Consider the following 13,752-nt stretch of genomic DNA (forward strand, 5'->3'; position numbering starts at 1 on the left):
TGAGCTAATATTCTGCAAATGGGGATGACTATAAATTAGCAAATCACACTGTCAATGCATCATTTATCACACATTATATTTCAAATAATTATTTGTTACGCACTATAATGCTAAAACGTAAGCATTGCCCTCGCTTCTATTTCGCTCCCTGTCCCTTCGTCTGGAGTCTGATGTTTCCCTGATTAGATAACACCGCATTGGGCCACCGGAAATGACAAAGGTCACGGCGTGCTGAGGGCAGCGTTTTGCACAAACTGCTGGTAATGTATTAAAGGCTGGGAAAGATCAGAGAGCAGACAGAAATGGGCAAAGAAGTGAGGAATGTGACTGCCGGATGTCTTCCTGGGACACACTGCTCTCTGGCCAACGTCCAGGTTAACCACTGAGACCCGGTGATGATGTCACTGGGTCTGAAACATGTGCGAAGGATGTCTTCACAACCAGCAGCCAAATCTTACGCACCGACTGAGGGAGAGAAATGCCAATGACAACAACTAGAAGTAAACTATAAAATAGTTAACTTGTAGCCCTCGATCCAAAGGACGAAAAGCTGCATCCTCCCCCATACTGCCTCTCTTCTTGGCTCAGCTCAATAAGGCTAACCTTTGGTCTCCTGCCTTCCACACCCTTGGCAAACCTCAGTGTCCAAGTAATTGGTTAGTAATTAATCTAAGAGCCAGTGAGCATTAAATCTAAAGCCATCTTCATGTGAAAGCGCCAATATCCTGGCACTTGCTTGAATAGCTACCCATAGTTAGTTCCCTCAAAGGATTCAAATGAAGGAATCTGCAGAACAACTTTCCTCCCCTACGCTCCGGTCTGATCAGACACATACGCAATGTGACTTTATAAGACTGACCGCAGATAAGCGTTTCCATTAATACATCGGGAAAGACATTCTATCTGAATTATTGACAATATATGGACCGTCCTGGCCACGCATCCCACATAAAACTCTTCTTCACCACTACATTAAATCAGTCCGAGTGTCCTTAGAGCGACTGCAATCAATATTTTTTTTCCATGCCAAATAGAGACGGTGAGCGACTTACTGATTATTTAGCATGACGAGGCAAATAATTCCTCACCCTGACAACGTTATATAAATTACAACGCTCTAAAACCATTGGGCATGTAAAGATGCAACTCTTTGCTAACACAGCTAACATAAAACAATAAAAGAAAAGTCCTATTCGCACGGGATAAGTTTTATCTGAGGACATCCTGTGATTCAGATATTACCCCCTACGTCTGTATTTCATGTGGTGCATTCACACGGGATAAACAAACTCTGCGTTTTACTCAAATTTACGTTATGTTGTTATGGCTCTGCTACTTTCCATGTCACCCCCCTGCGTGTCAGAGGCAGTTTTACGACGATTCGCATGGGATTAAGATCACAGACGACCTCCATGATTGTCAGAAATTACCAGAGGTCCCCAGGTAAAACCAATCCCGTGCCAATAGGGCTAAAGCCAAATAAATTCACGGAAAACTGGCTGACTAGCAGAAGGATGACTTGGTTAGCTTCTAAATCCAATGGCTGTCTAGCAGTTTTTGGTGACTATATAACAACTCCTAGAACATGAAGTAATACAAATGCGGGCAGTAATTGGTTTACACCATTTTAAGACAGTTTCAGGCCGCTTGACGTGCTTCTCTCACTGGAGAAGGTTATGTTTGTACAGTTACGAACTAGCAAATGCTTTGGTGACAGTGAATTTGTCAGATCTGTGCTTTTGCCTGTTGAAAGTTGATGCCTTTCTAGTCGGTCTACATTCTCAGCAAGCTTTGACAACCAACAGGGTGCAAAAAAATGGAAAACATTGGACGATTTTTACCTGATCATCGTGACAGGAAAGGACAAAGGAAATTTTCAAAATAACGTGTTGTCATTTTACTGCCACTTAAAGAATAAACAGGTCCAAAGATAAACTCATACGAGTAAAGATGGGGGGCTGGAAAGAAAATGACAATTTAAAAACCACATGAACCTAAACTTACCCATATTACAGTTATGAGTTTTCTTCTCTAATGTGCGCGTCTGGCCGTGTGAGACAGACAACAAAACACAACCACAGCTAACTTCCCCATTGCATCCTCCCAGAAACACCCTTTCTGGTCACAACTTATGACTACGGTGTCACAGAAACTGCACGAGAACTTTTGCCACAACAGAAAAAAAAAAAAAAAAAAATCTGTTTTCTGTATAGCAGGCAGTAAAAGAGGGAAATAGTGCTGCTGTTACACCCCTCTATGGCCCCCAATAAAGGATGCTGGTGATGGGTGCAGAAGGGGCTGTCAGTCAGACAGGGGTCCCTGGGGTGAACAGAAGGCAGGCGGTGGTGTCGCTCAGCCATGACCAGGGCACAATGACCAGGGCCTGACCCTTCAGACCTACCATCACACACATGCCAGCAACCATGACACTCACAGGGAGGGGGGGCCGGGCCCAGAGAGGAAGTTAAGTGGACTATGCATATGTGCACTTTATTGCATTTTCTTGCATAACGCACTCATATAAATGTAGTTAAAAAAAAAAAAAAAAAACAAGCCTCAAACTATAATTACATAATCTATAATATATCAATTACTCTACAATAAACACTTAAAACCAGCACCAACAGCTGTTAGGAGGCATTTGACAAAACTTTTAAAATGGAAATAAAAGGATTCTGTCCGCTCCTCTTCTTCCCTTTTCGTTAAAACTGTTCACGAACAATATTTCAGAGCGACTCGCGGCCGCATCTCACACACACAGACGCAGACACACAAAGGCGCACACAAAGTTCAGAGTGGGACGGAGGAGACAAAGGCTGGCCTCCACGCCCCTCGCTGGGAGCACACAGTCGACTGGACACACAATTGAGAGCGGAAGCAGATCAGCTGGCCTGGGCCTGCAGGGGAGGAGGAGGGGCCGAAAGAAAGGAGCCCCCAATTCCAAATTATTCCAAGTTATTCTGCTGGATGACTGACTTCATTTCCGACCAAAGCAGGAGAGAAACACAAGAGGGAGGAGTGAGAGTTTAACAGGGGGACGGTGGGGTGAGGAGGAGGAGGAGGAGGAGGAGGAGGAGGAGGGAGAGGCGGCGGCTGTGGATGTGAACAGTGTGGAGACCAAGGTGATGGTCAACAGCTCTAATTCACATCTGAAGAAGAACCTGTACTTCTATTCTATACACAAAAATACATTTTAAGCTTGTATATGATTTGATATGAGGTTTTACAGACTACGTGACATACGTTATAAGATGTTTAACATTATCTTGGCTATGGCTAAAACTGAAATTCCACTGGGAATAAATTAAAAGACGAGCGCTAATCTTATGTGCAAAGGCAGATGGAGAACCCGCGTGTACTTAATGTGTCATTTGTGTGTACGTGGATGTGTAAATATTCTGATTTGTCAATGTATGGAGGAATCTGTAAACGTGCGTTCAGATTTGCGAATGCGCCGATATGAGCGGATGTGTGAAAGACGTGTGGAGATTTGTCGACGCGCGTGCGAATATTTACCGCGGCGCGCGTTTGAAAGTACGTGAACTCGAGAGAAAAAAAAACGAGCTTTTCTCACGAGCGAACCTGTACGTCGGCTACAAGGGCCGGGACGACAGACAAAAACCTGAGGTATGCTTCACTGTTGGCAAAACGTGAGCGCCAGTATTTGCGCATTCTTGTACAAGTCTTGCATTTGCAGCTGTGTACAGATTTACAGAAGAGAAGAGAAGAGAGGCCGTGATGTGGAGCATGTGCAGGCCAAGCGGGGCCCGGGCCTCGAGGCCGGCTGCTCCAGTGTGTGGTGGAGAAGGGGGATCCTGGGACAACCATTTCCTAAGTGGACAAAGTGGCCGTTTGTCTGCTGCTCCGGCCCATGGCTCACTGGGCTCCGGCATGCCATCATGCTTTGCTCCTGTCTAAGCCTTGGGCTTCCCACCCCAAAAGAGGAGTGCAGAAGAGGAGGGCAGGGGCATAAGGGAGGGGTGGGGGGTGGAGGGGGGCACTGAAAGAAACGCAGAAAGGAGAGAAGAAGGAAAGGAGAAGGAAGAGAAGGAGAGCAGAAGGAGATGGGAAAGAGAAAGGATGTGGCCTGAGCCCTGGGTGCTCGCCAAGTCACCCTCCCTTTCCTCCACTCTGTCTCCCCCTTCTACCCAACCCCTCCCCGGCTGCCTCTCTCTACACAATGGCCGCTTCTCTGCTGAAATTTCACGTTATTGGATCCCGGGCCTGGAGTTTTGTCCTCCCACAATGTCCAGGCAGCGGAGCATGCTGCAGGAGAGACACACTCTGCAAGCTAAAAGCTGGAAAACCATTCCTCCTTTCATTAGCATCAGAAAAGAGGAGAAAAGACCCCCACCACCACTTCTTCTTCTTTTTTTTTTTTTTTTTCCCTTTTCCATCGCCCCCTTTTCCTCCCCATCTCTCCCCTGTATCAAAACCGGAGGAAGGCTGTCAAGCTCAGTCAAGCTCCACTAGGCCACTTTGGCTTGCAGGACTTTTGAGAGTGGGGGGAAAAAAAAATCATTAAAATATCATTGGGAAAATAAACACAAGCTACTTATCCCAATCCGATTCAATAGATTATCCTCCGAAGGGAAAGCAATCACTAGGAAAGTGGGCGGGACACGGACGATGGCGTGAAAAGCTACTCTGGGAGTGACTCATTTGCTTTGCTCTCGAAAATGTATATCCATCCTCAACAGCTTAGATAAAATATGATATTTTTACATTTTTTTTTTAAAGAGCCTTAACCTGACTTAAGTTTTCATGTATTAAATGTAGATGAATTTACACAAAAGATATAAATGTCTCCAAAGCTTGTTTTTACATGTACACAATTTCCAAAAAAAAAAACAAATATTTCCCTTTAAAAGACGAAGGAATCTAATTAATTGCAGGTCAGAGCGAGACATTCACGAGACAATAAAACAGTGCAAGTTCTTTCACTGCGATCATGCCTCATTGAAGAAATAAATAACATGCAATCTGGGACTCGGCCGTCGATTCCAGCAGTGCATCTAATCTGAACGGTGCAAACTAGCCGGCCAATTAGCCACGGTTCAAATCCCCCAAATAACCGGAGGCAAACTCAAGGGCTCAGACATACCCAAAACAAACACCAAACACGGCCTGACATGGATGCAGTGCAAATTATGACATAAGGTCAGAGCAAAATACTTAGAAAGAAAGGTCTGACAGATATTAATAAAAACAGAAATGCGGAAAAAAAAAAAAAAAAAAAAGGCAGAATAGCCGGACAAAACCGAGCCAGAATCACAAGCCCGCTTCGAATTCGCTGCAGTGAAAAATAATACGCTGGCTATAGAAAGAGAAGTGAAAGAGAAATTTGCCCTATCTCCTCTCAACACCTCAGGCTGCTGGTGAGTCATCTCCCTCACAAGAACATTCAGCTTAGCTACCAACTGACTCAGGAAAAAAAAAAAAAGAGAGAAAGAAAGAAAGAAAGAACAAGCCGACTCTGCTGCTGCACCACACTGCGAGTCTTGTAATGTACCACCATCCTCTTATAGAAATACTACCCATCGTGACAACAAATTAACAGATCATAGCCACTTCTGGTAAGTATCTGTCACAGGCAGACACAGACGGTTAATGGGTCAAATTAACATGTAGCCTAAATCAAAAAGAAAGACCTAACCAAGCAGATGAATGTCAGAGCCGCTCACTTAGGCGGCGTTTCGAACACCGATTTTCAAACCAACCCCTCTATTACTGGATCGGGCCTGCAACCCCAAGAGCAATGTTTTAGGTGCCGCTGTGCTGCGGGACTGTAAATCAAAAGAGTCCCATATGTGTATCAAATGCCAAAAAACTATTCTCAAACATCAATCACAGCCACATATTGAGATGATCTTAATTTGAACCGCAAGCATTTGGAAAATTAAAACCTTGCATTTACCATTACACACACACATACACACACACACACACAAAAGAGGAACCCGCAAATTTTGACTGCTGCGACGTTTCTGGTGCGCTTTGATGTAAGAGTGGTCCCCAGGGACCCAGCGTCTATTCGTCATAGCCACTCTGAGACCGAGGGGGGAAACAGGAAGCTGAGGGAATGAGGCGGCCGCCAAGCTGTGGGAGAAACCGTCGATACATCTCAGGAGCGACTTGGGAAAGATAAACCACCAAACCAAGATGATGGCCCCGTGGATGTTAAGAGAGACTGCTACGACAAGCTGTAAACCATCTCAACATGCCCAGTTGTTGAGTGTGCTATGACATTATCTTCACCAGAAATGTCAGAAACCACACCATCAGACCGCCTTGAAAATCAATTAAATTCTAATTCAAGTGTCTCTCGACTGATGAACCTCTGTCTCGAGGAATTTGAAGACTCGACCACTTTTACCGTCCAATGAGAGTTTGTTCCGAGGTCTAAATATAGCCGCTAGACACGACAAAATGCGATCAAAAGTATAAATATAGGTCCCGACAAGCCTCTAACTTATTTAACTTAGTTGAAAACTTGACTCATTAAGTCATTTATTCTATAATATAATGTTACGCTTGCTTAAATTCACTCATCTAGGATCTGGCCCTATCTCTTCCAGAAAGACATACACATGCCAAATGTTTCCAGAGAAATAAACACTCAAGTGTGTGTGTGTGCGCGCACAGATGCACACACAGAAACCCCTTCCTGTTTTCAAAGCGTTTGGAAACTCAATCAAAGACACAAGGTTTAGGATTTACATCTGTGCCCTTTTATGTCTGTGGCCTCACAGGAAAGAACCATCTTAGCCCAGCTGCAGCAAAGAGCTCACAACAAGGCCCAGCCTTCATGCTCCCGCATGCAGCAAAACTGAAAACAATATCCACAATTCAGACACTTAGTGCTAAAAGCACTTCTTAGAGGCATTAAGATATGGTCTGTGAACATCAGAGGCGATCCCTGACAAAGAAATGAGGACAAGCCCCGCTATGTGAACGCTGCTGTGGACACACACACACACAAACACAGTCACACAAAAAAATCAGTCTACGTGTAGGTCCGCACCAGGTCTTTGTGTCCAAAACACAAAAAGTTGGTCTGAAACGTGTTCTAAATGCGCCGCTGACATTTACGCCATTTTATGCGTGCTCTTAAAATACTTGAAGAGGAAATGAAAATCATAAGAGGGAAGTGGCTCGGGTTTAAAATACACAGAATCCAGGCCCAAATCTGGCCATGGGAATGGAACAGTCCACCACTACACAAGGCCTGTTCAGTCAGCTTAGCTCGTCTTGGTGACGGACAGTCCGAGCCCTGTGATTGTACGCGCAACTTTTAGAACATAGCCTCGGAAAGACACCGTCATTTTCACGATACATCTTCGACCTACGCTGGAATCTGACGACATATGAGACAATGCCCAACGACCAGCAGCATGAGCCGATGAAGATTTGTCAAGTAACACATTTCAATAGGCCCTGAAAACCACCACAGTCATAACCAAAGCTTCCCCAAAAGAATACAGAAGCAAAACCCAAGATGTGTTCAGGTCAGCAGACTTTTGTCAAAGGTAAGACGTGTCTTTAGCTTAGGCCAGCTAGTAAAGCTCAGGGTTCATGGAGGTCGCACCCAACAACTGGCAGTAACCCCAAATAATACTACCTATAAAAAGGTCCAGGAAATTATTTAGCTTAACATAAGGGCCACAGGATATAGGCAATTACCCAGGCCATAAAGCACTGGCCCTAACAGCTGAAGTAGCTGTCTCCCTTTGTCGTCTCAGGGCATGATGGGGGTTGTTTGGGAGGAATGTGTTTGGAAAGCTCCGCAACAGGAATGGGAGTGCAAAACAGCCCACAGGTGATAAGATCACAACACCCACATTGGCAGATAAAACGCTGAGCTGTCAAATCAATCACACAGATAGGAAGAGGACACAGAGGGAGGAATCGCTGGGGATCACCTGACTGGCAACAGACAATACCACAGCACTACAGGAATCTAAAACAAAACCCCATACATGTTCAGCGGAGTACAGAGGCAACTGACCTTCACTGATAAAAACGGATAAGAGCTTGAATAATTTGAGCAAAATCAGTCTTTAGGCCAAGACTGGATCCACTCTACGTCGACCCCCGTTTCATATTTGTGAAGTAGGAACAGCGAGGCCGGACGTTTAATTTGTTAAAATACACCACTAACACGCACACAGACAAAGAACGTAGGTGTAGCACACCTCAACGCGCCGCCGCCTTGGTCGGGATAAATATTTCAGACGAAACGCGACATTCGGAGAGGCTGCTTGCACACAAATGTTCCGTTTCACCCAGCATGATCATAGCCCTTGTCTGCAAAATTTACATTAGCCTCACATCACACCGCGCTCTCCCCAAAAAACACACCCCAGACGAGACGCAGACCAAAATCTCACAAGGCTTAATGTGCGTTCTTGTCCTTACAGCCTCGTGAACATCTCTGCACCAAGGCCAAGTAACACGTTCTCAGGAGAGGGTGTGCTGTGTGTACACTAGTTTGGCTTACCACCTATCATTCAGACTAAACCATTTCAGAGCCATCGCTTCACACATTGCCTTTTTTTTTTCTTTCAAATTTTATCTTTACAGACAGACACACACACAGCATTCCTTAATTACACTTGTACACGGTTAGAAAACCAGGATTCACACGCACATTTTCTACATATTGTAGAAAAGTTCCTTTCTTTTAAATTTAGCAAGTGACTCATCAGACACAAATTCATCTCATGAATAGAAAAGAGGACGATGTCAGAGTGATGAAACGGATGCAAAAAAAAAAGAAAGACATCAGATTTTTTTTTTTAATGCGAGTAGCTGTGTCATCTTAAATAACATATTAAAAGGACCAAAAAAAAAAAAAACAGCTCAGGCAGCGCTTGGTATTCGATTCGCTCAGCTACTATGAATCATACAACAGCCAGAAAGGTGGTGGAATCATAGCAACGATGTTTGGATCACTTCGCCATCTTAGCTGCTGCCATCACGCAGTGTGGAACAAATCCAGGATATACTGTAGCTCACACACGCACACACACACCACCCCACTCATGATATGTAGCCTGTGGCAGGAAATGCCAAAGTGGAGCTTCCGGGCCTCGAAGAGCCACAGCAAATTCGGACACACTTTTGATTTTTTACTGCGATTCCTTTCTCCGCAGACTAATTCGATGACAATCAGAAGGGGCTCGATTCAGAGGCTTTATCCTTCCGACTCGAATCGAACGTGCCAAGTTATTGCACAATATAAAGCTAAATCGAGGCCAACTGCACAAATAAGCCCCCCCCTCCTAAAACAATACATGTGTGAATGTGATCTATTTGGCGTGGCTCGATGTGAGGGGAAAAGAACTCCATGACAAATGTTACATAAAAAAAATAAAAAATAAAAAAAACACAAGTGTAGTTCAAGGACAAAACCCCCCCATGCATTAAATCAATCAACCTCACACAGGACATAAAGATGGAAATGGGGGAAAAAAACATGGGTGTGTTTCGGAGACTGAACCATGACACTGTAAATGGCTGAAAAGGGCACATGACTTCCTCTGTGACAAATAACGTTATGAAAGAAAATCCTCCGACACGGTGAAGAAACGTCGGCTAAGCGACAGGCTCGTATAAAATAAACGATTATGGGGCCAGAGCCGGCGCTTATATGCGACGTACCGTGCGGGAAAGTACAGAAAATGTGACCATTGTGCGATCGGTCGGTGCAATGCGAAACAGCGTACAGTGCTGTGAATGGGCAGGCAGGTACTTTATGAATGGAGGGGATCATGTGACCGCAGCACCTCCCGAAGCAGATATTTCTCACTGACTGTCAACAAGCGCACACAAGGGATCAGCCCATTAAAACAATACCAAAACGCGATCCGAAACGGGCGCGACGTGCACAAAAAAATAAAAATAAATAAACACGCAACATGCACATTGTTACAAGCCGAGTGTGTTTCTGCTGTTCCGGGCGCGAAGGAAGGTGACGCCGTTTTTAGGCGTTTTTTTTTTTTTTTTTTTTTTTTTTTTTTTATGAATGGAGATTGTGATATGTAAATGAGTGCGATTGAGAAAAAAAATGGCATCTTCGGGCTTTTCAATGCGGCAATAAGCACGAAGGGCTTTCATTAAAGAAAGACAGGACTGGAACACACCAACACTGACATGTTGACGATTTTAATCGATGGTTATGTCCTGAAATCATGGCGGACGGTTGTTACGCACAGACCCAGGCTGTCAATATAACGCTATATCGCATCTTAATGTACTGAAAAGCGATGTATATATATATGAATTTAAAACAAATACCTATATAAATGTATATTTAAACCTGATTACTGTATCTGGATTGAACCCTCGTCGGCTGTCTTATGGGTGCCTATCTATCTACAACATATCTATAACAATAATCCTGGGTTTATAATTTTCCACGAAATTCAGTGGTATATATTTATATGCAGAGACCAGCGTTTGTACACCCCAAATACTGTAGCCCAATATGGTTTCTCACAGCATTTACATTATCAAATGGAACAAAAATAATACGATTGAGATCCTTTTTTTAAAAAAAAAACAGCATTTCTTATTAGACGCGTTCCTTTTTTTAACCTTTAATCACAACATATCCCCGTCTACTGGCCCGCAAACGTGTTAAATACAACAACAACAACAAAAAGTATTGTTGATATGAGCGAGATGATGAAATACCAGCGTTGTCATCGGGAGCTGTGGTAGACCTCTGCTGTGGCGTGTGTTAATGTCCGCGGACGCACAGCTACCCATTATTAAAGTGGACACGCGTGCGTGGAAACGGTGTCAAAAATGCACATAAATAAACAAGCACTCACTCGTTGTTTGGATTTGTTGAATCTTCACTCATCTTTTTCCTCACGGGGATCCAAATCCTAGCAATAGCATCGACGACGCAGCGACGGCGGGATAAAATGCCACAAATATCACCATTTTCCTCCACATGCAGAAATTACCCCACTATTTTGGACAGTAAGCAAGCGGTGTACGGGAGGGAGAGAGGAGGGTGGGGGGGCATGCCTGGGTAAGGGTCCCCGCGAAGACCAGGAGAAGCTAGCTTCACGTTAGCCTGGCTGCCTGGGACTTAATGTTAAATCGCGAGGAGGAATGACAACCCTTGATTCATTTTATCCTCCCTGGAAGTAAAATCCGACCACGACAAATGGGCCACGGGCACCATCCTCTTCAACGAGCACGGATCCCTCGCTTTGCAGACAGAGATGCTTATAGATCCTCAGAAAATGTAGAAATCGCTGTGGGCTGTAGCGTTTGGCAGGTTATTTATGGCTGGCTGTCGAGCATCCATTCGCCAACTTCAGGTCCAGGACAACACTTGAAAAAGCGCCGTGCAGCGTTGCTCCCTCCGTCAACGTGTCCGAGTAATTTGCAGTAAAGGCATCCAAAGCCAAAAGGGAAAGGGTTTCGGCTGTGGGAAACACTAATACCGACGCGCAAAGCAAAAACGCCTGGAGCCGAAATCTCCTTGAGAAGTTGGTGGACATCTGCTTTAATCGAACTCCATTTTCAACTCGGGGAGGGGAGGGGAGGGGGGGGCGGGGGGGATGAAACATCGGAAAACTGGGCGGATGTGTCGACCCTCGCTTGAGAAATTAGATCCTTCCGCGACGTAGTAAAAACATGACACTCATGCGATAAAATACGCTTGCGCCGCGTTTTATTCACAGCGTCCACCTAAAGAGTCGCGCGTATTGTGCTAAAATGCGTTCAGCCTCAGACACGTGCGGCGCATTAGGAGCGTTTCTTTCCAAAGTTGACCCAAAGTAGTCCCCCGCACTTCCCAAAAGAAGTTTCCCTTCAATCACGCATTGATACCAGAGGGAAGCGTCTGTGTGATAGCACGCAAAGTAGAAAATAATCTGGAGGGAGGACTTGGGCTGTCACACTCACACACTCGGCCATTAAGAAATCCAGTCGTTTTCGCTCATTAAGCAGCGTTGTCGTGAAAGGATTAAACGGGAACGTTGATGCGAAATTGTGGGGAAGTGCTGTTAACGTACACACAACCAAGGCTGCAGCAGCACGTGGAAATGACATCAGACCTCCTTCTCTATTTATGTAGCTAAAGATTGTATTTCTGCCTCAGATCGCTGCGTGTTATTCACTAATCACATATAAAGGTATTATAAAGGTACAGCTGCGCGCCTAAGTGTACAAGTGAATGGCTCATTCAGAAAATGAAGCTATTATATGATTTTTAATTTTTTTTCTCAGGGCCAGCTTGGGAGGATGGCAGTGTGCTATTGTTTCAGTAATGCAATAGCCTGTGATTGTAAATAAAAAATGAGGCGTGAGATCACCCTCCAGGCAACACAAAAAGAAAATTAAGTTGACTAAGAGATTAAAATAAAATGCAAGTAGCGGTGCTCCTGTGGTTAAAGCTGCACTACCTTACGCAGCAAACTCTTTCCAGTTGGCTCCATCACCTTCCAAAATAAAACGACATAAGAAATTACAAGAAAAAAAAAAAAATCCATCTATGAATCTTATTTTGCAAATGTGTTAAAAGCCTCGCAGAGCGAATCCATTGCCTGGTTGCGTAAGACTTAAATGCTATTGGATTTCTGTGCTCTGTGGAAAGGCAAGAGATCAGGCTAAATGATTCTGCTTGGTTGTCATAGTGACAGCATGTTGTGTGAGAAGTTTCTTTGTATTTCTCTGGCTTTCATACAGCTTGTGCCACAGCCCTATGTTGCAGCCGTATAAAACGCCCCTCTGTGTCACTGTACATTGATAACCCATGCATGCGCGGCCCTCACATGAGCAGCCTTGACACATATTGTAGACTAGCCTTGGTGTTTGGTCAGATTTTCTGTCTGAGGCGTGTAATTCTGATGGCTGCCACAGACTAAAAGTAAGTTGTATCGCACGTTTATTTTAGTCGTTTCTAATAAAGACTCAGATTAGCTTATCTGATAACAAACAGGGGTCCTTGGCTCTTATTAAGTGTGTTTTCACTTCAGTTCTTTTTCAGAGCTAAGTTATTGTTGTCGTGATCACACTTACGAGAATCAATAAAAATCCCCCTTCTTTCCGACCGAGCAGAAAGCAAGCAAAGTTTCCCACGAGCATGCCTTTATCCTTCAGAGTATATAAAGTTCATGAAGTCAGCCTGCTTTCTCATCTCACATATGCGAGCATTTCCTGTGTTGTTTTTCATTTCACACTGAATACCACACCATGTAGCGTACTTTAACCGGACAGCAGGATGTTTAGCTAACAGAGGCATCCCTTGACTTGACTCCCCAAGTGCAACGAGGGTCATCAAGGTTTTCTTTGAGGTTGTAAACAAGCTAAAAATTCCTGTATTTCCAAGACGTGACTGCAGATTAAAGGATGTGTTTCTCCTTTGGCCGAGCACGTTTACTTGATTTTCAAGAGGATAAATGTATTTATCTTTTAGCTGACACTTTGATTAGATTCTTTTTTATTCCATTTATAAACCTGAGACCTGCTACAAATGTCTAAATCAAATCTTACTTTTAACGCTGGCAAATGCGACCTGATTCATTTCTATCTATGCGGGATGAAATAAGAAAGTTTTTTCTGATTGTTAAATCATTTTTAAATGACTGTCTGAAACTCCACAGCCAAACCTGCTAATCCGCTAACACGTGATAAGAGATATTTTCCAAATTGAGAAATCATCATTTGTAGTTGATGACGCACGAAAACAAACAAAGCTCTTGACATAAAAACCGAGACACATTTCTC

General features: G+C 44.1%; 1 protein-coding gene across 1 annotated transcript in view; it reads right to left on the bottom strand.

Moving 5' to 3' along the window:
• spred1 (sprouty related EVH1 domain containing 1) overlaps nt 1–11,558 on the bottom strand; it is a 33,272-nt gene extending 21,714 nt beyond the window's left edge. Inside the window, exon 1 of the mRNA XM_047610584.1 lies at nt 10,839–11,558. Within this exon, the coding sequence (XP_047466540.1) occupies nt 10,839–10,870 (32 nt within the window). The 5' untranslated portion in view covers nt 10,871–11,558. The remainder of the gene's footprint in view (nt 1–10,838) is intronic.
• Nucleotides 11,559–13,752: the final 2,194 nt, after the last annotated feature.

This window comes from Mugil cephalus, chromosome 17 (genome assembly GCF_022458985.1).
Source record: "Mugil cephalus isolate CIBA_MC_2020 chromosome 17, CIBA_Mcephalus_1.1, whole genome shotgun sequence".
NCBI classification, from domain to species: Eukaryota; Metazoa; Chordata; class Actinopteri; order Mugiliformes; family Mugilidae; genus Mugil; species Mugil cephalus.